The 26,192-nt window shown below is 43.3% G+C and overlaps 2 protein-coding genes and 1 pseudogene across 5 annotated transcripts; 2 read left to right on the top strand and 1 right to left on the bottom strand.

Moving 5' to 3' along the window:
- Window positions 1-371: 371 nt before the first annotated feature.
- Window positions 372-16,623, bottom strand: LOC135527184 (serine/threonine-protein kinase Nek9-like; annotated as a pseudogene).
- Window positions 16,624-18,998: 2,375 nt separating this feature from the next.
- Window positions 18,999-21,030, top strand: LOC135525865 (C-type lectin domain family 10 member A-like). Of its 3 annotated transcripts, none has more exons than XM_064953802.1 (6): window positions 18,999-19,136; window positions 19,474-19,590; window positions 19,774-20,037; window positions 20,122-20,285; window positions 20,506-20,645; window positions 20,765-21,030. In XM_064953802.1, the coding sequence occupies exons 1-6, from the start codon at window positions 19,055-19,057 to the stop codon at window positions 20,928-20,930; spliced, it is 933 nt and encodes a 310-aa protein (XP_064809874.1). In that variant the 5' UTR covers window positions 18,999-19,054; the 3' UTR covers window positions 20,931-21,030. The 3 variants fall into 3 exon arrangements, with proteins under 3 accessions (XP_064809874.1, XP_064809875.1, XP_064809873.1); XM_064953803.1 differs by having other exon boundaries at window positions 19,744-20,037; window positions 20,776-21,030; XM_064953801.1 differs by having other exon boundaries at window positions 19,744-20,037.
- Window positions 21,031-21,205: 175 nt separating this feature from the next.
- On the top strand, window positions 21,206-23,452 carry LOC135525864 (C-type lectin domain family 4 member K-like). 2 transcript variants are annotated; one of them, XM_064953800.1, is made up of 6 exons: window positions 21,206-21,398; window positions 21,639-21,698; window positions 21,800-22,063; window positions 22,285-22,448; window positions 22,928-23,067; window positions 23,259-23,452. In XM_064953800.1, exons 1-6 carry the CDS (start codon window positions 21,272-21,274, stop codon window positions 23,425-23,427), a joined length of 924 nt encoding a protein of 307 aa, XP_064809872.1. In that variant the 5' UTR covers window positions 21,206-21,271; the 3' UTR covers window positions 23,428-23,452. The 2 variants fall into 2 exon arrangements, with proteins under 2 accessions (XP_064809872.1, XP_064809871.1); XM_064953799.1 differs by having other exon boundaries at window positions 21,207-21,398; window positions 21,582-21,698.
- Window positions 23,453-26,192: the final 2,740 nt, after the last annotated feature.

Genomic DNA, 26,192 nt, shown 5'->3' with positions numbered 1-26,192 from the left:
GGGGTGCTGTGGGATTATTTAATACACTTTTGAAGAGGTAGGGTTTCAGATGTTAAAACTAAAACCCTGATGCAATTTGTTACCTAAAAGCCTCTGTATTAACTTACATTCTTATAGAGCAAAATGTACAAGTATGGCGTTGTGGTTTAGTATGAGAGTATTTAGTTTAAAATAACATGTTTGTTCAAAAGAACATTTTGAATTGTATAGTTTTTCACATTTTTCACACTGCCTTTGAAGTGGGCGGGAACTAAACTATTTAGATGTCATGTCTAAATTGTAAATACTGTAGCAATACAGTATCAGATACTGCCGAACAAGATTGACATTCTGCAAAAGGGTTAAAAGAAAATGAAAACCAACGAGAACAATTGGTGGATTTTGAAGCACAATAAATAAATAAAAATAATTTTGCTTTGTCTATAGTGTTTAGTTCATTTCAAAATTCATCTGACCAAAATGGGTTTAAATTTATTTTACATGAAGCATAACACAAAGGTGTCTCTATGAATGGTGGAACGTAAGACCACTGTAACGGTACAGCAACGCCATTTTATAATGTTGCATAAGCTAAGCTACATCACCTTTTACAAAAGGAAGATTAACCATAAAATGACAATTTCCTCCACTTAAATACTAGTTAAAACAAATTCAAGGTTATCATCTTAAGGCAATAAAAATAAATGATTGTCTATATTGAATCAGTAGTTTGAGTCATGTAAAAGTGAACCTCATACACCATTTTCCCAGATACAGAATAGCAAGCTGATCATCATATGAAATACACAAGATCGTAAATACTTAAATGTTAACACTAAATACTTCTTTGGTAAATTAGATGTAAGAGAGACAATATTTGGTATACCTTTGGCTATTTGAAATAGTATTTAGGCTTTTAGTTTTACAGCATCACATATGAAGAACAGGGCTCAGGGCTTTCGAAAAATAAGTACTTGAAATTCACATTGGAACATACTTTTGTGTGTATATATAGTGTGTGTGTACACCCCTTCAAATGAGTGGATTTGGCTATTTCAGCTACACCCAGTGCTGACAGGTGTATAAAGTGTGCAAAGCTGTCATTAAGGCAAAGGGTGGCTACTTTGGAGAATCTCAAATATAATACTATTTTTGCACAGGGTCACCGCAACTCATTGCATATAGGATAGGACAGTTTTTGCTCACGGATTTGCCCCAGCAGATCTGTCCCCATCATGGTTGGAGGCTCCTCCCTGTCCTGCCACAGGCCTGTGATCGGATTGGTGGTTGCTGTTCTTTTCAGTTCCTGCTTTGCGCAGGGTCAGATGGTTGATTGCTGATCAGTCTCTCGTTCTCTTTGAGCTGGTCACTGAACTGTTATGAAAGGGAACTCTTGATAAAACTTGTCTGCATAGCAATGGAGTTGATCAGTCTAGCATAGGGACTCGAGTCAGTGTTACTACACAACTTTGCCTACAGGGATTGCTACAGGTGCTGGGTTGAATAAAGAGAACATACAGAAACAAAATCAATGAATGTTACATTTATATCTAAGCCAGTGGAGGCTGCTGAGGGGAGGACGGCTCATAATAATGGCTGGAACAGAGTCAATGGAATGGCATACAACAATACCATTGGCATCAAACACATGGAGACCACGTGTTTGATACCATTCCAGCAATTCCACTCTAGCCATTACCAAGAGCCCGTTCCCCAATTAAGGTGCCACCAGCCTCCTGTGACCTAGGCCTATTGGCTACATTGAGGTTCAATCAGGCATTAGTGCGTAAGCCAAAGCTTTATGTGTGCCAAATAGCCTGCACACTCAGTAAGAGATAAGCTGTGAAATGGTGTTGAAAATAAATATATATATTTTTTTATATTTGTGGGTTAGGGTCAAGTGTGGGGCCTCAGATTTTCACTTAATCATATATAAAAAATGATTTGCAATTATGAGCAGGGGCAGGTGAACAAACAACTGACCCAGGTACCACTAGACTATAGTGAGTAATGCTTACCTGCTTCTGTAACAACTGACCCGGGTACCACTAGTCTATAGTGAGTAATGCTTACCTGCTTCTGTAACAACTGACCCGGGTACCACTAGTCTATAGTGAGTAATGCTTACCTGCTTCTGTAACAACTGACCCGGGTACCACTAGTCTATAGGGAGTAATGCTTACCTGCTTCTGTAACAACTGACCCGGGTACCACTAGTCTATAGTGAGTAATGCTTACCTGCTTCTGTAACAACTGACCCGGGTACCACTAGTCTATAGGGAGTAATGCTTACCTGCTTCTGTAACAACTGGATCGGTGCCTCTTCGTGATTGACTGTCTCGCGAAACTGTAAAATAAAATGGCAACAACTACAGAGAAACACAGAACAAACAACTGCACCAGAATACTGTCTCAACTAGCCTTGTGCTGTAACAATGTGTGTACATACCTCTGCTACCTCATTACTTGCTCTGGAGCAAGTTGGTGCCTCCCCTTCTACAGGCTCCTGCCTCCTCCAACCCGTTGACCCCTTCACAGCCCATACGAGCGGTCTAAAGAAGTAACACTTGGTTCGGTTGAGATATGAGCACTAGGGATGTAGTCAGGTGCGTTTGTCATAACCGAGAGGCTTGTCAGTGGCGGCAGCAGCCTTCACCTCCTGCAGGTCATCATAGAGCAGTGTGACGCTCTGAGAAAGAAGGAGCCAGTGGGCCAGGTATTAAGCCTCTGGAATCGGGATGAACTCTGCATCCTGTAGTTCCTGTTAGGGAGGGACACCAGCGTTCAGTGGCCATAACCCTCTTTGTTCAGGCTTTTATTATGCTTGTTGTTTTGAGTACAAACATGGCGCACCCAGACGGGGCAAGAGCTGTTGCAAGTCTGGTTCGTCAGAGACGTTATGGAGGTCTTGATGTGTCGCTCGTCTGTGTCGTCCTCCTTAGTGCCCCCCCAATCACCCTTCATGTAGCCCTGGCTCACTCTCCAGATCCACAGTGGAGGTAGAGGCCTTGCCCAGGCCTTAGTGTGAACCAACAAACACCAGGACACACCATGTGGTCAGTACAGTACCACACTGGTATAAAACTATTGACCTGTTCAGATCGTGAATGTAATGATGAAGTAACCAGAGAGACCATGGCCATCTTTCTTACCACTGCCAATTAAAAGTCCACTGCTGATTGAGCAGATAGTTTTAGAGTTGAGAACCTTTTCTGTAAACAGGGAACATAATCAATCTCAACTGTATTTTTCAATAAATGATTAGCTGGTGTTAGAACTGAAGTTTAGTGGCTAACCCATGATGAGAATGGTGTGCCAGCCGCGACAGGAGTGGTATGGCACATGGTGGAGGGAGCCGAAAATGGGTTGTGGTAAAGCATTCCCAGGCATCGGTTCCCTGCTTTTCCCCAGGCAAAGATCTGACTGTCTGAAAGGATAAGAGATCAGCCAATATCCTTCCAGAACCTAAACAGGGAATCTACCGGTACTCTCCATTCGATTGAGTCCTACTTTTGTAGCTCAGAGCAGAGGACTCGCTGCTAACAGAATAAAGTGAAGAAGAAAAAAACAAGCACCACAACTCTAAGCTGCATACACACATTAAACAGCATATTCAACAGCATGCTGCACACAGAGAATGTTGAAGTTTAGTTGTTTTTCTGACCCTCTGTGGCTGCGATGGTGTCCGCAGGACACTTTGCTGACCACCTCTCCTCCCCCAAAAGACCCCAAAAAACCCCAACAAGAGCTGGATAACCTGGTGCTTCTTGAAGTCCTTCACACCAAGCTGACCATAATTTCTTTGCAGCCAAAGGTCGTCAGCCTGCAAGGTCAGAGTTCAGTCAGAACCATGTCTTGATATAAAATTCTACATACTTTCAATTGGGGATCAGAAAAAAAGAGAGCAGTCTGGTAGCTGTACAGTTGATGGCAGCAGTGTGGGTCTTCCCAGCAGAAATTACTTGGATCTTATACCTGGCCAGCTGCTTGACCAAAGTGAGTGTAATGGTGTATGGTATCCTCTGATAGGCCTGATATTGAAGGAAGAAAACTTAAATTCTCCACCATTAATTGCATTATTCCTTATTTTAAAGTAATGAGAAGAGGCTGTGAGTGGATCCTAGTATGTTGAATGTGATGCTGTACCTCTCCAGGAAGGTTTGAGGCCAGAGACTCCAAGGTTGATTGTTGTCCCCACAGGCCAGGACTTTGCCAGAAGGTTCCATCAAGGCCACAGATGAGATACTGGCTCCTTTGGGAATCTCCACCTGTGAACGCCAGACAATACACAACATTATGCTTCCTATCGATTTAAATGGTGCATTCAAACACATTTTCATTAATTTGTCGAGATGATGAAATTGAGACGTCATTGCCCCTTTCCCCATGAGCAGAATTAAATGATATGTTCAAGCTCTCTGCTGGAAACTAGAGGGCAGGATCTTACTTGCATGAGGGAGTTAAAGTCATCCTCACAGTCCTGGCCAAGACTGAGGAAAAGGCCAACTTCATAAATGAATTATGTCCTTCATCATAGCTCCATCTACTGGCAAGATAAGGTGGGACAACGGATATGGAGCTTGAGGGAGGCATGGTGGAAGACGTATACTGAGCTACACAGCAGTACTGTATGCTGTTCTGGTACATACCGGGCTCTCCACAGCCCCAGGAGTCGATGTCTCCCCTGTGGGTCAGCACCACCACATGGTTGTCTGCACAGGACACCTGCCTGACAGGCCACACCTCAAATAATTCCAACAACACAGGCTCTAGCACCTACATGCCCTGCTCGTTCTCCACTCCAATACAGCCATAGTAGTCAGAACCAAACATGTACATCAGGTCCTCATATCTGAAATGAAACAGCATGTTGTCAAACTAGACCAAATCTGTCTAAATTGTATCAGTGTTGTAAAAAGACAGAAACCGAGCCCTCCCACTGTAAACATCCTATTCTACTGGAGTAGTGCTCCACACAGACAGACCACTCACCAGTGACACAGGCAGTGAAATCAGCTCCACAAGCGACCTGACGGATGGCCTTTCCCTGCAGCCTCTCAACCTTGTGTGGCTGCCGGTACGAGGCCTGGGCCCCACGGCCCAGCATCTTAGACACAAATGAAACCACGACATCAAAAGGGCACATGTTTAATCAACAAAAACAATTTTAAAGTGCTCAAAATGTTTTTTCTGCCTTGGACTTATAGGAACATGGTACTCACAGCCCAAGTGTGCAACTATTTCTCCACGGTAACCACAGCAAAGTGGGTCTCCCCTGCACACACATGCTGGCCACTGCTTTCACCTTTAAACACATCTGCCACGCTGATCCTCAACACTGGAGCTCCCCACTACTCCCTGTTCACCCATGACTGCATGGCCAGGCACCATCATTAAATTTGCAGACGACAGTGATCACCGACGAGACAGCCTATAGGGAGGAGGTCAGAGACCTAGCCGGGTGGTGCCAGAATAACAACCTATCCCGCAACATAACAAAGACTAAGGAGATGATTGTGGACTACAGGAAAAGGAGGACCGAGCACGCTCCCATTCTCATCGACAGGGCTGTAGTGGAGCATGTTGAGACCTTCAAGTTCCTTGGTGTCCACATCACCAACAAACTAGAATGGTCCAAACATACCAAGACAGTCGTGAAGAGGGCACGACAAAGCCTATTCCCCCTTAGGAAACTAAAAAGATTTGGCATGTGTCCTGAGATCCTCAAAAGGTTCTACAGTTGCAACAGTTGAGAGCATCCTGACTGGTTGCATCACTGCCTGGTACGGCAATTGCTCAGCCTCTGACCGCAAGGCACTACAGAGGATAGTGCGTACGGCCCAGTACATCACTGGGGCTAAGCTTTTACCCCCAAGCCATAAGACTCCTGAACAGGTAATCAAATGGCTACCCGGACTATTTGCATTGTGTGCCCCCCCAATCTGTCTTTTTACGCTACTGCTACTCTGTTTATAATATATGCATTATGTATACTCTAGCTATCCATACGGGCCGTCAGACACATGGCACTGCTCGTGGTTACAATTAGCTGTACACTCATTGCTACCACTTTTCACACCTGCCTCCAAACAGAAGTCATGTCCCTGTGGCAGAGTGAAGAGCCATGGATGGAGCTGACTACAAATACAGCAGGCTTATGCCCACAAAGGGACAGAACAACCACACTGCTCTCTGGACTTGATTTGGTTTGAGTATCCAGTCTGCCCACCAAATCTGTTCACTGAACGTAATCAGCTCTGCAGTAACTATAATAACTGTGTGTTAACTTCATTCAGCACTACGTAATTGAGATCTACATGGTCAACATAACACCAGAAAAGCACAGCTTTCCAGGCTGATACTTACAATGCTATCACACAACTTTACAAGGTTTGTTTTTAGTTAGAAGATATTCAGTGTCTTGAAATCCCTTCAAGAGAAGAATAAAATAGGTCAGAAAAAAGAAAACTGTGACCAGACCTAATAATAAGGACTTGTGTATTCATAACCAACACAGCTTACATACAATACAAATAATCAAAGCAGCTCATAGCACAATCATTGAGGAAAGTTTGGACCCAACCCTGGAATTGACCTCTGCAGGATACCAGCCTTATGAATGTGAGCCACTGCAGAGGTAACTTGGTACAGGTACCATATGACAACCTATCGGAATTTAAGATGTTTTAGATATTAAAAACTGGCAGGGAAAATATGAAGTTGAATGTTCACAATTGTTCTTATCTAGAACAAAGTCAGAGCCTTTGTGTGTCTGTAGGTACAATACACCCTTACATCATGTTGTGTTTCACTTTCATACCTCCTCAGTGAAGCGTTTCCCCTTCCCCTTCTGTTGGTTGATTTTATAAAAAAAAGATTTCCTCCTGAAATTGAATAGATAGTGGTCCCTTTCAATTGCTACTGTAACTGCCAGACCATTACAATTGGGGCAATCATATTTCAGTTGAGCCAATATCATTATCCCGGCATACAAAGTATCACATTTAATAAGGACACATAATAACACAGCTTTAATATCCCATGTGTATTTCATACAAATACACCACATTCAAGTGGTAAGATGAAGCCATATCTCACCATTACAATATTCAAGCTCAATGAGCAGAGTATCCTTGTCCATGAAATGTTTGAAGTATGCTGTTGATGTTGTGCTGTAAGATGGACAGGATGCTGATCTCATTTGTGATATCTTTATGCTCTTTATTTGAGAGGCCGTTCAAGTCCGTCTCCTTCCACACCACCAGAGAGTTGTCCTGTAGAGTGATTGACAGGGGACAGACAGAGAGAGGTCAGGATGAGATCAGAAACACTTTCGCTTTGAAGGCTACAACAAATAACACCCCAAGAGACCTCAGGCAACAAGACTTCACTGCAATTACTTACTCAAAGTTAAAATATTAATGTAATTCATTTTATTTTTTTCCATTGTGCTTCTGCTATTATAAAATGTAATAGAGTAATAATAAGATAATAATAACAAGATAAAATAGTGTATATCCCTAATAATGTACTATACATGATATAGGCTTTAATCAACCAAACTGTTCTTTCAGCAAGTAAACAAAGGTTTGACATTTACAAAAGGTTGTTGTTTTCCTGCTTGGATCAAATAAATACAAACCATGCACTATTACTCTTGAGCAACATGACTAATAGCAGTTTTGTCAAACGGCTTGGGAATGTAATGGATCTTCAGCTCTCTCGCAAGCCTTTCTCACTGGGGTATGAAAACTAAAGTAGACTGGCCATCTCAAAGGCTAATGGCCAGGTTTGGTGGGAGACTCACTCAGCATGCAGGAAAAGCTATTGTAGATCACTAATAAAACAGGCCTAATAGGTCAGTACATTTTTTATGCATTTTTCTCTGACAGAACAGAGGTGTGTGCGTGTGTGAATGATAGAAATAGTGCTAGACCTGCTTACCTCTGTCTGCTTTGCCAAATGCCCCTTTTCCAAGGATCCAGATTGGAATGTAATGTAACTTCTCTTCCTTGCCACTGTATTCTGACGTCGATCGCCCACTAGCGAAAGATTCACTGACAGAATATGAATTTAGTGAGGCGAAATGCCTTTCATAGTCTTCCAGTGACAGCTAGCTACATAGCCATCTTTGTATCTAAGACAATTGTGTAGTCTAGAGCGATTTTCTAGGTTAGCTAGCCAGCTATTGTCGTTCTTTTAACGTAACGTAACGTAATCAACACTGCTAGCTAGCCAGCTAGCCCCCGAATAGCAGCACTGTAGAAACTATTACACTCGACGGAACGACTTGATTAGTGTAGTGTCAACAACGCAGCCACTGCCAGCTAGCCTACAAAGTCAACAACGCAGCCACTGCCAGCTAGCTTACTCCAGCAGTACTGTATCATTTCAATCATTTTAGTCAATAAGATTCTTGCTACGTAAGCTTAACTTTCTGAACATTCGAGACGTGTAGTCCACTTGTCATTCCAATCTCCTTTGCATTAGCGTAGCCTCTTCTGTAGCCTGTCAACTATGTGTCTATCTATCCCTGTTCTCTCCTCTCTGCACAGACCATACAAACGCTCCACACCGCGTGGCCGCGGCCACCCTAATCTGGTGGTCCCAGCGCGCACGACCCACGTGGAGTTCCAGGTCTCCGGTAGCCTCTGGAACTGCCGATCTGCGGCCAACAAGGCAGAGTTCATCTCAGCCTATGCCTCCCTCCAGTCCCTCGACTTCTTGGCACTGACGGAAACATGGATCACCACAGATAACACTGCTACTCCTACTGCTCTCTCTTCGTCCGCCCACGTGTTCTCGCACACCCCGAGAGCTTCTGGTCAGCGGGGTGGTGGCACCGGGATCCTCATCTCTCCCAAGTGGTCATTCTCTCTTTCTCCCCTTTGCCATCTGTCTATCGCCTCCTTTGAATTCCATGCTGTCACAGTTACCAGCCCTTTCAAGCTTAACATCCTTATCATTTATCGCCCTCCAGGTTCCCTCGGAGAGTTCATCAATGAGCTTGATGCCTTGATAAGCTCCTTTCCTGAGGACGGCTCACCTCTCACAGTCCTGGGCGACTTTAACCTCCCCACGTCTACCTTTGACTCATTCCTCTCTGCCTCCTTCTTTCCACTCCTCTCCTCTTTTGACCTCACACTCTCACCTTCCCCCCTACTCACAAGGCAGGCAATACGCTCGACCTCATCTTTACTAGATGCTGTTCTTCCACTAACCTCATTGCAACTCCCCTCCAAGTCTCCGACCACTACCTTGTATCCTTTTCCCTCTCGCTCTCATCCAACACTTCCCACACTGCCCCTACTCGGATGGTATCGCGCCGTCCCAACCTTCGCTCTCTCTCCCCTGCTACTCTCTCCTCTTCCATCCTATCATCTCTTCCCTCTGCTCAAACCTTCTCCAACCTATCTCCTGATTCTGCCTCCTCAACCCTCCTCTCTTCCCTTTCTGCATCCTTTGACTCTCTATGTCCCCTATCCTCCAGGCCGGCTCGGTCCTCCCCTCCCGCTCCGTGGCTCGACGACTCATTGCAAGCTCACAGAACAGGGCTCCGGGCAGCCGAGCGGAAATGGAGGAAAACTCGCCTCCCTGCGGACCTGGCATCCTTTCACTCCCTCCTCTCTACATTTTCCTCCTCTGTCTCTGCTGCTAAAGCCACTTTCTACCACTCTAAATTCCAAGCATCTGCCTCTAACCCTAGGAAGCTCTTTGCCACCTTCTCCTCCCTCCTGAATCCTCCTCCCCTCCCCCCTACTCCCTCTCTGCAGATAACTTCGTCAACCATTTTGAAAAGAAGGTCGACGACATCCGATCCTCGTTTGCTAAGTCAAACGACACCGCTGGTTCTGCTCACACTGCCCTACCCTGTGCTCTGACCTCTTTCTCCCCTCTCTCTCCAGATGAAATCTCGCTTCTTGTGACGGCCGGCCGCCCAACAACCTGCCCGCTTGACCCTATCCCCTCCTCTCTTCTCCAGACCATTTCCGGAGACCTTCTCCCTTACCTCACCTCCCTCATCAACTCATCCCTGACCGCCGGCTATGTCCCTTCCGTCTACAAGAGAGCGAGAGTTGCACCCCTACTGAAAAAACCTAAACTCGATCCCTCCGATGTCAACAACTACAGACCAGTATCCCTTCTTTCTTTTCTCTCCAAAACTCTTGAACGTGCCGTCCTTGGCCAGCTCTCCCGCTATCTCTCTCAGAATGACCTTCTTGATCCAAATCAGTCAGGTTTCAAGACTAGTCATTCAACTGAGACTGCTCTTCTCTGTATCACGGAGGCGCTCCGCACTGCTAAAGCTAACTCTCTCCTCTGCTCTCATCCTTCTAGACCTATCGGCTGCCTTCGATACTGTGAACCATCAGATCCTCCTCTCCACCCTCTCCGAGTTGGGCATCTCCGGCGCGGCCCACGCTTGGATTGCGTCCTACCTGACAGGTCGCTCCTACCAGGTGGCGTGGCGAGAATCTGTCTCCTCGCCACGCGCTCTCACCACTGGTGTCCCCCAGGGCTCTGTTCTAGGCCCTCTCCTATTCTCGCTATACACCAAGTCACTTGGCTCTGTCATAACCTCACATGGTCTCTCCTATCATTGCTATGCAGACGACACACAATTAATCTTCTCCTTTCCCCTTCTGATGACCAGGTGGCGAATCGCATCTCTGCATGTCTGGCAGACATATCAGTGTGGATGACGGATCACCACCTCAAGCTGAACCTCGGCAAGACGGAGCTGCTCTTCCTCCCGGGGAAGGACTGCCCGTTCCATGATCTCGCCATCACGGTTGACAACTCCATTGTGTCCTCCTCCCAGAGCGCTAAGAACCTTGGCGTGATCCTGGACAACACCCTGTCGTTCTCAACTAACATCAAGGCGGTAGCCCGTTCCTGTAGGTTCATGCTCTACAACATCCGCAGAGTACGACCCTGCCTCACACAGGAAGCGGCGCAGGTCCTAATCCAGGCACTTGTCATCTCCCGTCTGGATTACTGCAACTCGCTGTTGGCTGGGCTCCCTGCCTGTGCCATTAAACCCCTACAACTCATCCAGAACGCCGCAGCCCGTCTGGTGTTCAACCTTCCCAAGTTCTCTCACGTCACCCCGCTCCTCCGCTCTCTCCACTGGCTTCCAGTTGAAGCTCGCATCCGCTACAAGACCATGGTGCTTGCCTACGGAGCTGTGAGGGGAACGGCACCGCAGTACCTCCAGGCTCTGATCAGGCCCTACACCCAAACAAGGGCACTGCGTTCATCCACCTCTGGCCTGCTCGCCTCCCTACCACTGAGGAAGTACAGTTCCCGCTCAGCCCAGTCAAAACTGTTCGCTGCTCTGGCCCCCCAATGGTGGAACAAACTCCCTCACGACGCCAGGACAGCGGAGTCAATCACCACCTTCCGGAGACACCTGAAACCCCACCTCTTTAAGGAATACCTAGGATAGGATAAAGTAATCCTTCTCACCAGTTCAGGGTCCCCCCCCTTAAATGATTTAGATGCACTATTGTAAAGTGGCTGTTCCACTGGATGTCATAAGGTGAATTCACCAATTTGTAAGTCGCTCTGGATAAGAGCGTCTGCCAAATGACTTAAATGTAAATGTAAATGTAATAAGCGGAACACAACTGTAGGCCTAATAATTGCAAACTATTTACAAATCAATTGCGAAACAAACTCCTATTAATTTAAAATAACATTTTAGGGGGAGTAGAATGTACAGAGAACTGCTATACATTGTATCAGTAAAAGTGAGCATATGTAATGAATACTCAAGGACAAAAAGGTGTATATTCATGAGCAGAGCGCGTCAGGTATTTATTTTGCCTTCGCAGAATGCAGGAATCGTGGTCACAGGCAGGCAAAGGTCATCCGAAAGGACGCAAGTTCAAATCCCCGAGCTAACAAGGTACAAATCTGTCGTTCTGCCCCTGAACAAGGCAGTTAACCCACTGTTCCTAGGCCATCATTGAAAATAAGAATTTGTTCTTAACTGACTTGCCTAGTTCAATAAAGGTAAAATAAAAAATACACAGGTAGGCAAACACTAAGTGAATCAAAACTAGGACTGAAGGCTATACCTGGTTTTCACAAACACGCTAGGAGGAGGCTTAGTAGAGTCAAAACGAACAATACCTCACAAAGGCACAAACAGAATGATCTGAACTAAATAAGGAGCTGATGAGACCAGGTGAGTAACTAACACAGGCGAAATCAATGAACAAAAATGAAAGACAGGACTACGTTCAAGAACACAATGAAATAGAACACAAGGTTGACTAAGAAAATAAATACAGAACCTTACATCATCATAGTTACGACTGCTTCAAAACAATTATCCCACAGCAATAGTGTGCAACAATGTTGTTGGTTTGCTAGTTAGTTAGTTACCAAGATACTTGCAAATATTTTGGCCTGGTCTTTCGAAACCTTTGGACGTTGTTAATGCGCAGCAATACAATAACCATCTCCCCTGATCTCTGATAGTAATGTATACAGAACAGAAGATATCTACAGTTTAAACACCCACTTTACTAAATTTACATTTTGGAAGCTGACAGTACCGCTCACTCGACTGTGCCACAGCACAAGGAGTCCATCTTTTTCATTTCTATGCATTCACTAAAGACCCGGAAACACTCAAGTTACTAGTGCTTAGATCTGAATGGTGGTGCAGCGCAAAGTCTGTGGTTAGAAGCAAACTTCATAAATCTTTATTTAGACTGTTTCTGTAGATCTCAGTGCGCATTAATACCCAACAAAATCTAACTGCACTGTCCAATTTACAGTAGCTATTACAGTGAAAGAATACCATGCTATTGTTTGAGAAGAGTGCACGGTTAGAAAAATATATTAATAAACCAATTAGACACATTTGGGCAGTCTTGATACAAAATTTTGAACAGAAATACAATGATTCATTGGATCAGTCTAAAACTTTGCACATACACTGCTGCCATCTAGTGGCCAAAATCTAAATGCCTGGGGTAGAACAATATATTATTGCCTTTCTCTTGCATTTCAAAGATGTTTTATTTTTTTTATTTTACCTTTATTTAACTAGGCAAGTCAGTGAAGAACGGCCTAGGAACAGTGGGTTAACTGCCTTGTTCAGGGCCAGAATGACAGATTTATACCTTGTCAGCTCGAGGATTCAATCTTGCAACCTTTTTGGTCACGAGTGAGCTCACCATTTATCGAAATATTTTCGTAAAACACTTTCTAGAAATCGAAAGTAATCCGACGATGGGTAGTTTTTGCACGCAGCCATGCTTTATTTTCTCACAGAAACCAAAGATAATAAGAGAAGACAAGATGAGTTTGGTCTGTTTATGCATGTTGAAGGGGGTGTGTCGTCGACAATTGTTCACATTCCACCATTCAATTCCGAAAGTTCTCAAAAAAATGACTGAACCCTTACTCACCACATTTTGTTATAACATCTTTGGACGTAAACCATACAAAAACAACACTAGACAATATGGAACACAAAGCTTTTACTATCTCATCCTGGAATATACAAGGTCTAAGGTCATCTGCCTTTGGCCTAAAGAGCAGGAACACAGACTTCATCAAAGAAATTGGAAATACAGACGTTGTCATCCTACAAGAAACATGGTTTAAAGAAGATGGACTCACTGGTTGCCATCTAGGCTACAGAGAACTGCAGTCCCATCCACCAAACTACCAGGTGTGAAACAGGGAAGAGACTCAGGGGGTATGCTAATTTGGTATAGAGCAGACCTAACCCATTACATTTGTCAAAACAGGAACATTTTACATCTGGCTAGAAATGTATAAGAAAATTATCTCAACAGAGACAAATGGCCTCATGTGTGCTACTTATATCAACCCCACTAGAATCCCCATACTTTAAAGAAGACAGCTTCTCCATTCCAAGGGGGGAAGATCAACAATTTCCAGGCCCGGGGACATGTACTAGTCTGTGGCAACCTAAATGCCAGAACTGGACAAGAACCTGACACCCTTAGCACACAGTGGGACAAACACCTCCCTGGAGGAGACAGCATTCACTCCCCCATATGCCCCCCCTAGGCACAACAATTTATTTATTTTTATTTAACCTTTATTTTACCGGGTAGGACAGTTGAGAACAAGTTCTCATTTACAACTGTGGCCTGGCCAAGATAAAGCAAAACAGTGCGACAAAAACAAAAACACAGAGTTACAAATGGGAATAAACAAACATACAGTCAATAACACAAAATAAATGATAAATAGAAAAATCTATGTACAGTGTGTACAAATGTAGAAGAGTAGGGAGGTAGGCAATAAATAGGCCCTAGTGGCGAAAATAATTCAAATTTAGCATTAATACTGGAGTGATATATGTGCAGAGGATGATGTGCAAGTAGAGATACTGGGGTGAAAAAAGCAAGAGGATAAGTAATAATATGGGGATGAGGTAGTCGGGTGTGATATTTACAGATTGGCTGTGTACAGGTACAGTGATCTGTAAGCTTCTCAGACAGTTTATGCTTAAAGTTAGAGGGAGATATACGTAAGACTCCAGCTTCAGAGACTTTTGCAAATTGTTCCAGTCATTGACAGCAGAGAACTGGAAGGAAAGGCGGCCAAAGTAAGTGTTGGCTTTGGGGATGACCAACTATGACAACATATCAACAAAAAAGGGTCACAACTCCTGCAGCTCTGTCACACGCAGGGTATGTACAGAGCCAAAGGTAGGCTTTGAGGGAACTCCTATGGTAGCTACACATACAGCAGCAATCTCTTGGCAGTAGTACTGTAGACTACTTTATCACTGACCTCAACCCAATCACAGCAAAATCGCACTACTTGAACAGAGCTTTGCCCAATCATGATGCATCAAAGCCAAAGGAGCTGAATAATATTAAGAAATGCTATAGATGGAAGGAGAGTAGTGTGGAAATCTACCAAAAAACAATTGGGCAACAACAAATTCAATCCCTTCTAGACAATTACCTGGACAAAGCGTTTCACTGTAATAGTGAAGGTGTACACCTGGCAGTAGAAAACCTAAACAGTATATTCTCTCAGCTTCCCTATCAAAAATAAATTAATTCAAACAGAAAACCGAAGAAAATGAACAACAATGACAAATAGTTTGATGAAGAATGCAAAAACCTAAGAAAGAAATTGAGAAACCTGTCCAACCAAAAGCATAGAGACCCACAAAACCTGAGTCTATGCCTTCACTATGGTGAATCACTAAAACAATACAGAAATACACTATGGAAAAAGAAGGAACAGCACGTCATAAATCAGCTCAATGTAATTGAAGAATCCATAGACTCTAACCACTTCTGGAAAAATTGGAAAACACTAAACAAAACAAAGAATTATCTATCCAAAATGGAGATGTATGGGAAAACCACTTTTCCAATCTTTTTGGCTCTATAACAAAGACCAAACAGCAAAAACATATACATGATCAAATACAAATCTTAGAATAAACTATTAAAGACTACTAGAACCCACTGGATTCTCCAATTACCTTGAATGAACTACAGGACAAAATAAAAACCCTCCAATCCAAAAAGGCCTGTGGTATTGATGCAATCCTCAATTAAATGATAAAATATACAGACAACAAATTCCAATTGGTTATACTAAAACCCTTTAACATCATCCTTACCTCTGGAATCTTCCCCAATATTTGGAACCAAGGACTGATCACCCCAATCCACAAAAGTGGAGACAAATTTGACCCCAACAACTACCGTGGGATATGTATCAACAGCAACCTTGGGAAAATCCTCTGCATTATCATTAACAGCAAACTCGTACATTTCCTCAGTGAAAACAATGTACTAAGCAAATTTCAAATTGGCTTTTTACCAAATTATCATGCGATAGACCACGTATTCACCCTACACACCCTAATGGACAAACAAATATGTTCCGGTCAGCCTCAGAGAACAACATCAACCTACACGCTGACTCGGTGAGTGTGTTTATAAAGAAGTGCATTGGAGATGTTGTACCTACTGTGACTATTAACACCTACCCTAACCAGAAACCGTGGATGGATGGCGGCATTCACGCAAAACTGAAAGCACGATCCATCGCATTTAACCATGGAAAGAGGTGAATGGGAATATGACTGAATATAAACAGTGTAGTTATTCCCTCCGCAAGGCAATCAAACAAGCGAAATGATAGTACAGAGACAAGTTGGAGTCGCAATTCAACAGCTCAGACACGAGATGTGTGTGGCAGGGTCTACAGGAAATCACGGACTACAAAAAGAAAACCAGCCATGTCACGGACACCGACGTCATGCTTCCAGACAAACTAAACACCTTCTTTGCCCGCTTTGAGGATAATAAAGTGCCACCGTCATGGCCCGCTAACAGGGACTGCGCCCCACCCCCTCTCCTTCTCCGTGGCTGACGACGTGAGTAAAACATTTAAACGTGTTAACCCTCGCAAGGCTGCTGGCCCAGACTGCATCCCTAGCCGCGTCCTCAGAGCATGCGCAGACCAGCTGGCTGGTTTGTTTACGGACATATTCAATCGCTCCCTATCCCGGTCTATTGTCCCCACATGCTTCCAGATGGCTACCATTGTTCCTCTACCCAAGAAGGTGAAGATAACTGAACTAAATGACTACCGCCCCGTAGCACTCACTTCTGTCATCATGAAGTGCTTAGAGAGAATAGTCAAGGATCATATCACCTCCACTTTACCGGCCACACTAGACCCACTTCAGTTTGCATACCGCCCCAAGAAGTCCACAGACGACGCAATCACCATCACACTGCACACTGCCCTGTCCCATCTGGACAAAAGGAATGCCTATGGAAGAATGCTGTTCATTGACTATAGCTCAGCATTCAACACCATAGCACTCTCCAAGCTCATCATCAAACTAGAGGCCCTGGGTCTCAACCCAACCCTATGGAATTGGGTCCTGGACTTTCTGACGGGCCGCCCCCAGGTGGTGAAGGTAGGAAACAACATCTCCACTTCGCTGACCCTCAACACTGGGGCCCCACAAGGGTGTGTGCTCAGCACCCTCATGTACTCCCTGTTCACCCACGACTGCGTGGCCATGCATGCCTCCAACTCAATCATCACGTTTGCAGACGATACAACAGTAGTGGGCTTGATTACCAACAACGATGAGACAGCCTACAGGGAGGAGGTGAGGATACTCGGAGTGTGGTGTCAGGAAAACAACCTCTCACTCAACGTCAACAAAACAAAGGAGATGATCGTGGACTTCAGGAAACAGCAGAGGGAGCACCCCCTTATCCACATTGAAGGGATAGCAGTGGAGAAGGTGGAAAGTTTTAAGTTCCTCAGTGTACACATCACGGACAAACTGAAATTGTCCACCCACACAGACAACAGCACCTCTTCAACCTTAGGAGGCTGAAGAAATTCAGCTTGTCACCCAAAACCCTGAAAAACTTTTACAGATGCACAATTGAGAGCATCCTGTCGGACTGTATCACAGCCTGGTACGGTAACTGCACCACCCTCAACCGCAAGGCTCTCCAGAGGATGGTGCAGTCTGCACAACGCATCACCGGGGGCAAACTACCTGCCCTCCATGACACCTACAGCACCCGATGTCACAGAAAGGCCAAAAAGATCATCAAGGACATCAACCACCTGAGCCACAGCCTGTTCACCTCACTATCATCCAGAAGGCGAGGTCAGTACAGGTGCATCAAAGCTGGGACCGAGAGACTGAAAAATAGCTTCTATCTTAAGGCCATTAGACTGCTAAATAGCAATCACTAACTCAGAGAGGCTGCTGCCTACATTGAGACCCAATCACTGGCCACTTAAATAAATGGATCTCTAGTCACTTTATACAATGCCACTCTAAATAATGCCACTTCAATAATGTTGCCATACGTGTATCTTGCATTACTCATATCACATGTATATACTATATTTTATACCATCTATTTCACCTTGCCTATGCCGCTCGGCCATCGCTCATCCATATACTTACATGTACATATTTTAATTCACCCCTTTAGATATGTGTGTATTAGGTAGTTTTTGAGGGAATTATTAGATTGCCTGTTAGATATTATTGCACCGTCGGAACTAGAAGCACAAGCATTTCGCTTCACTCGCATTAACATCTGCTAACCATGTGTATGTGACAAATACAATGTGATTTGAATTGATTTCCCATACCGTACATTTGAAGCGCACCAAAACCTTTGGAGCACTAGTGGGTGCATGGTATTGTTGTTTCTGGCTCATTGACATATTTTGAGAAGTGCCTTGTAAGAGGCTATATTTTTTTGCACCCATTAATGAGAATGCTGTACTTATTTAACTCCTATGTGGTTATAGTGCCCCATCAATTTAAAATGTATAGGAGACAGATTGGAGAGGCAGCAAGTCTTAAACCGTAAATGGTTGAGCATTTCGCCATGTCCTTTTGGTCTGTTTTTCACTGTAGCCGCTGCCAGTTTGGAAGCCTTTGTTATGGCCTCTAGAAGTGCAAGTGATATAAAACACCAAATATTCATTCATATGCTTTAATGTTTGTAAACATTTTACCTAGCAGCCAACCTGCTTGCAACAATCCCTTGTAATTACAATAAAATACTGTGGAATACAAACCTCTCCCATCAATGGATTTCATTAATTTCGATTACGGTAGCATTTACTTTTTTTTAAAGTCTAATAATACAGTACTTGCTTTGATACTGTATTTATATTACAGTAGGTGTGTTTTAATGTGAAATATAGAATTTTACTTGCCACCGAGATGCCTGTAAGCTACTGTCAAAATCACGTAACCCCTTTCTACAATCACTGTATCTCTGAAGTCAATCCTGTCATTGCGCAAATAGACACGTCCACACACTCACACACGCACACACACACACACACACACACACACACACACACACACACACACACACACACACACACACACACACACACACACACACACACACACACACACACACACACACACACACACACACACACACACACACTATATTGACACAGTCCAATGTTTGAACAAACTCCACAGAGAGATACGACTATCCCCACTGACTGGAACATTTTTAACAGGGCAGACAATTCAATGGAGAATTACGAGAAATATACCGAAAATGGGTTTGACACAGATGAAGCTCCCTTCTATCATAGCCAAGGCCAGAAACCAGGTACCATAAACAAACACATTTTTCAAGTATAAAATAATAGGATTTAGATATTAAGTCAATGTGTTAACCTTTGTCTTCAGCGTAATGTGACTGTACATTTTTGCTTTAGTGTGTTTTTGAATTGGCTTTAGAAAAGCTCTTTGAGACAATGTGGTCTTTGACACTGCCCATCTCTAAAAGTGTAACCCTGATCCAGTTTGTGCAAATCATACCTTTTAGTAGGCTGTCTAGAATGTTTCACTGAAGTCGTTCAGTGAAAACATTACTATTTTGTGGACCGTCTATAACTTGTTTATAACCTCGACACTCTGATACTGACGGAAATGATCCCTTTCAGTATCTACATTCACAGTACGAGATGGGCCCAGTTTTCCACATTACCGATTGGTTACAATATGTTTGGGGCCACTTAGTGCTCTTCTACTGGTTGTTGCCATTGTCCTGGGAGTATACTGTGAGTATAACCATGTCCAAAGACAAGACTCAACACTAAGTATAGTAATCTCTCACTCTCAATGTCCATGTCAATGCAGTTGTCCTGTTGTTTACATAGAAAAAACGTAAACGTACTACTTGGTTTACGAAAGGTGTTTTTTTTTCTCCCTAGTGATATTGGGTTCCTCTTTGATCCCCACAGGTAATAAAGTCAGTGAGAGTCATCTTCCACTATATCAGAATTTGACACAGATCAGCAGTGAGCTGGAGCACTTCAGAGCCGTCCAGAACAATGTGATTCATGATAAAGAGGAGGCCCAGAGAAAGTTACACAGAGAGCTCACTAGCCTCCACCAACTAGAGATAGCATTACAGCAACAGACGACCAGCAACGATAACTTTCAGGCTCAGATTGAGAGCCTTCGCAAGGACAAGACGCAGCTGCAGTCCCAAATATCTTCGCTTGGTGAGATAACTTTTTGTGAGACACCCAATTTAGGATTTGATCTACTGACTAGTCAAAAAACAAACATCCAATGTGTCTTTACAGAGGTAAGCTGTGGCCTATGTTTGCCAGGATGGGATCTGCTGAACTCAACATGTTACTACTTTGCCATTTCTGATGCCATTGAGTCTAGAAGCTGGGGAGAGGCCAGAAAAGACTGTTTAAGTTATGGAGCTGACCTGGTTGTGTTAGATAGCTGGGAGAAGCAGGTAAGGCATGGACCGGCAGTGCGGATCTTGTTCCTGTAACTGGGAGCGTGATGTTTATTATCATATTTCGTGTGACTCTGAGGGCATTGTATTGGGAAAGTGAGTACTGTTCCAAACTTGGCGTTATTGATCATTTAACCAACCTAGTTCAACAGCTTGTTTGTGCATTACTCTCTCTCATTGTCTGTGTTTGTTTGTGTGTGTGTGTGTGTTTTCTCAGGACTTTATGAGTAAGGCGATACAAGCATTAAGATACAGTTCAATAGTCAGGTACGACACAGGGTTCTGGATTGGACTGAAGGAAGAAGAGGACACAGAGGGGAGCTGGACATGGCTGGATGGGACTGAACTGACTCAGGGGTAAGCACTGTACAAGTCATTGGAATTGGTTTGTTCAGTAGCTAGTGTTACCATTGTCTATTACTACTGTCTTATTACCTATTACATAGTCTAAAAATGAACCTTGACCTTTGTTCAAGGTACTGGGCAGATGGGGAGCCGAATGATTATAAGAAAGCTGAGGACTGTGCAGCCATTTACTCCAAAACCCATCCCAGGAAGACTTGGAACGATGCTCCATGTAGACATGCACTGAAATGGATATGTGAAATGAAAGCAAAGGCAGCCCAGGAATTAAAGTTGTAATAATTTGTCTCATGAGTGTTGTCATATACAAAGACACTACATGTTAAATGAAAATGTTTATAACAAAAGTAAATAAAATTAATATTGGGCAATTATAATACATCTCTGATTGTTTGAGGATCTTTCTGTCATACACACTCACACACACACACACACACACACACACAAGCAGAGACGCACACACACAAACACTCCTCCCTCCACTCAAACCACCAATGGCTTCACAGTATTCACATGAAGCATTGACATGGGGCAATGACTAAACAAATCATCCACAGGCAGAGAGAATGAGTAGACAGTTGTTTTAGTTCAATATTGGCAGACAGCAGACAGACAAGTCAATGGAGAATTCTGACATATCAAAAAATTTGTTGAAAGGATTCAAGGGAACATATAATGAGCTGATATGTCAGGATGATTTCAGCACAGATGGACATCCTCTCCCTAACAGACAAGACCAACAACAAGGTACAGTGACCTTTTTCAGAAAATCAAGAGAATATCTGCTCTCCTATAAAATATCAATCCAGGAGCTTGGTGATAGATTGTAGATTTGAGAATGTAATTCTGAATACAGGTATGTCACAAAAATCCTGTGGATTAACCCAAAGTTTATTGTGGTAATACTTGATAAAATTGTCCCTTGTCCAGTGTCCATATTCATGGTGAGAGATGGGCAGAGTTTTCAATTCTATCGATTGGTTGCAGTGAGTCTGGGCATGCTCAGTGCTCTTCTACTGGTCGTTGACATTGGTCTGGGGGTCCAATGTGAGTAGTGTCCTTTATCATTTCACTCTGCTTTAAATCATTAAATGAATAATTCTGTCCTCTTCCTCTAGTGATGTTAGGTCTCTCTTTGGTCCCCACAGACAGCAAAGTCAGTGAGAAGTACGGTCCACTATATCAGAACTTGACACATATCAGCAGTGAGCTGGAGCACCTCAGAGCCACCCACAGCAATATGATCCATGCCAAAGAGGAGGCCTTGACAGTGTTGCAGAAAGAGCTCCAAAAGGTGAACAAAACCAGCGGGCAGCTAGGGAGTGCCAAACACACTGGCATGGAGTTACAGAGGCAGGTTGAAAGCCTTCAGGGACAGAAGATGGCGTTGCAGTCCAGCGTCAATGAATTTGGTGAGACTTTTGGGACTCAGTCTTTTGTATGCTATGCAATATTGTATCTAGAAGAGACATTGATGAATTTATTATTGGTAGATGTTCATAACAAAATAATTGCTTTGATAATATCCCACTCTGGAGATCTGAAACAGCAGTGCATGCTTATATGGGGGCCTGCATCTGTCACGTTACAACAAAAGTAATGTTTCAATGTTTTCCATCTCATTTTATAACAGTGGAAAGCTGTGGCCGTTGTTTGCCAGGATGGAAATTGCTCAACTCGGTGTGTTACTACTTTCCCTTGTCGAACTCCATTCCTCTGAAAACGTGGGACAGAAGCAGAGATAGCTGCATTAAAAAAGGAGCTGACCTGGCAATAATAAATAGTGAAGAGAAGCAGGTAAGTTATTTGGATATATTCCGTATTTCTCCCGATAGGCGCAGCGGTCTAAGACACTGCATCTCAGTGCAAGACGTGTCACTGCAGTACCTGATTCAAATCCAGGCTGCATCACATCCGGCTGTGATTGGGAGTCCCATAGGGCGGCGCACAATTGGCCCAGCATCGTCCAGGTTTGGCCTGGGTAGGCCATCATTGTAAATAAGAATTTGTTCTTAACTGACTTGCCTAGTTAAATGAAGGTTAAATATATATATTTTTAAATATAGTGTAACTTCCACAATGTGTTAAAGAAAATATACAGTACATACCAGGTTAGCATAGATTGAGTAGAACATTCTAGCATTCTCATCAGTTCTATGGAATGTCTCTCTAAGTGGAATTATGTTAATGTCCCACTCCATGCAATAGACCCCTTTACATGGTAAAGGTTTGACACTCTCTCTCTCTGTGTATGTGTGGTGTGTGTGTCTGCTCAGGAGTTTATCAATAAGGCAATACAAGCATTACGATACAGCTCAGGATCCTGGCACCTAACAGGGTTCTGGATTGGACTGAAGGAGGAAGAGGATAAAGAGGGAACCTGGGCATGGCTTGATGGGACTAAACTGACTCAGGGGTAAGAGCTAAGTTATTTGAATTGGTTTGTTTAGTAGCTAGTATTACCATTGACTATTACTACTGTCCTATTACCTATTAATTAATATCAGAGCCATGTAGACTCTGATTAACATAAGTTTAACCTATCTGCTGTGGCATGGTATGGAGATAGACAAATTGTATAAAAATGTACCTTGACCTTTGTTCAAGATACTGGGCAGATGGGGAGCCTAACGACGATATGAATAACGAGGACTGTGCAGCCATTTACTCCAAAAACCATCCCAAGGCGAGTTGGGATGCCATGAAGACTTGGAACGATGCCCCATGTAGATATGCACTGAAATGGATATGTGAAATGAAAGCAAAGGCAGCCTAGGAATTAAAGTTGGAATAATTTGTCTCATGAGTGTTGTCATATGCAAAGACACATTTACATTTACATTTAAGTCATTTGGCAGACGCTCTTATCCAGAGCGACTTACAAATCGGTGCAGACACTACATGTTAAATGAAAATGTTTATAACAAAAGTAAATTAAATTAATATTGGGCAATTATAATACATCACTGGCTGTTTGAGGATATTTCTGTCACACACACACACCTCCCTCCACTCAAACCACCAATGGATTCACAGTATTCACATGAAGCATTGACATGGGGCAATGACTAAACAAATCATCCACAGGCAGAGAGAATGAGTAGACAGTTGTTTTAGTTCAATATTGTCAGACAGCAGACAGACAAGTCAATGGAGAATTCTGACATATCAGAAGATCTGTTTAAGGGATTCAAGGGAACATGATGTCAGGATGATTTCAGTACAGGTGGACATCCTCTCCATAACAGACAAGACCCAACAACAAGGTACCGCAAGGAAAACGTGACCTTTTCCGAAAATCAAGAGACTAACTGCTCTCATTTAAAATATCAATCCAGGAGGCTTTTGACAGATTGTAGATTTGAGAATGAAATTCTGAATACAGGTATGTCACAAAAATCCAGTGGATTAACCCAAATATTATTGCGGTAATACTTGATAAAATTGTCCCTTGTCAGTGTCCATGTTCATGGTGAGAGATGGGCAGAGTTCTCGACTCTACTGATTGGTTGCAGTGAGTCTGGGCATGCTCAGTGCTCTTCTACTGGTCATTGATATTGGTCTGGGGGTCCAATGTGACTAGTGTCCTTTATCATAACCCTAACCTTAACCATAACCTTAACATTTAACCAAGAACTGCTTAACATGTTGGTCTATACAAATACATAGAATATCATACATGATTAAACCTGTATCCAGTCCAATGACTTGTGCAGCTCTTACCCCTGAGTCAGATCAGTCCCATCAAGCCATGTCCAGGTCCCCTCTGTATCCTCTTCCTCCTTCAGTCCAATCCAGAACCCTTTTTATGTGCATGGGTTCGGAGTTAAACTGCACTGTGTGCATCAACTTATAAATGCCTGAGCAAACAAACACAACAAGGGAGGAACGAAGGTTATTTAATCAGTATCCAAAATTCAGTTACCAATCTTTCTCTTATAGTGCTCTCAAACCATTACAATGTAAAGGGGCCTACTCCATGGAGAAGAGCACTTACAGTATTCCACATAGAGACACATTGCATAGAACTGATGGAAATGTTGGGGGAGGGGGTTCTACTAAGCTAACATATGGAATTGTTTTTACATGGTCATGGATAATTTAGCTATTTGATTTTGAATTTTAGGACCCCTGTAGTTATATATATATATATATATATGGAAAAACAAACAGTCAAAGAAGAAATCATAAGGAATAGAGTTTTTGAAGTGTGAGATATTTAAGAAAGCTCAGGAAATACTGTACATATTTTTTGGGGGGCACATTAAACACTCTTTTTGTTGGCACAAAACTACTTCCATACGTTCATGAATTTGTTTAACCAGTACGGGGTTACTTTCGGACAACACTTGTGGAGAAGACCCTCGTGAGAGTCCGCTTTCCACAGTGTGGTCATATTAGTTTGTAGGACAAACCGTATCGTTCGGACGCTGCAGTCATTTTTTGAGAAGACAGATTTTTGGGATGTCTCCTGGTCTGTCTGTGGTCCCCACAGACAGCAAAGTCAGTGAGAATTACAGTCCACTATATCAGAACTTGACACAGAGCAGCAGTGAGCTGGAGCAACTCAGAGCTACCCACAGCAATATGATCCATGACAAAGAGGAGGTCCTGACAGGTTGCAACCTGGTCTAAGAGAATTTCATACTATTCTGTATGTAAATCTGAGACATCCCATTTAGTTTGATATGTTACATTTCATATGGTATTGTAATGACCTAACTAGATCATAAAGAAACAATTGTCCAGACAGAGGATTGAGTGTAAGAATTTACGGTTCATTAACCCAACCTCACACAGGCTACTGTTTGGCTGTAGCCCACACCAAATAAACAAAGGATACCCCTATAAAACAACCGTGACCTTCTCTTGTGAAGGCCAGACGTAAGAGAGAGAACAATGGCTAAACCTGGTCTTAACTTCCAATGCTCCATCCCCCTGCCCAGCCCCCCTCCACGCCACTCCGCCAAACACCAGGATGCCCGGCATCAGAACATTCCAGGCATTCCCGTGATTGGCAGATAGCAAGTTGATTGGCATGGCGGACCCCGCGAACACTGGGTGCTGGTAAGTACATGACAACTAACTAATAGCCTAACACACAGATGTGTGTGCGGGTCGCTACAGTATGTATTATTTTGTGGATGTTCATCATCCATTTTGCATGATATGTTACAATTTGTAAAAATTACAATGTTATGGATTTTCAAAATGTGCAATATGTTACGAATTTGCTAAACGTATGGTACACTGTATGTTACAAATTCTATCTAGGTGGCTAATGGTAGCATCTCGCTAGCGTTAGCTAGGCTAGGGTTTAGGGGCTATGGTTAAGGTTAGGGTTAGCTAAAAGGGTTAAGGTTAGGGGAAGGGTTAGCTAACATGCTAAGTAGTAGCAATGTTGCTAATTAGAGATTCAAACTTGCAACTTATGGCTTGCTTGATGTTCGCGTTATCCACCCACCTCGATTAACCATCCTCCTTTCTTTTTTGCCGTAAGTAACCATCTGTCTTATGAAACCATGCTAAATTTAACATATC

The sequence above is a fragment of the Oncorhynchus masou genome, chromosome 32 (assembly GCF_036934945.1).
Source record: "Oncorhynchus masou masou isolate Uvic2021 chromosome 32, UVic_Omas_1.1, whole genome shotgun sequence".
NCBI classification, from domain to species: Eukaryota; Metazoa; Chordata; class Actinopteri; order Salmoniformes; family Salmonidae; genus Oncorhynchus; species Oncorhynchus masou.
This window is presented reverse-complemented; position numbering and strand designations above follow the sequence as displayed.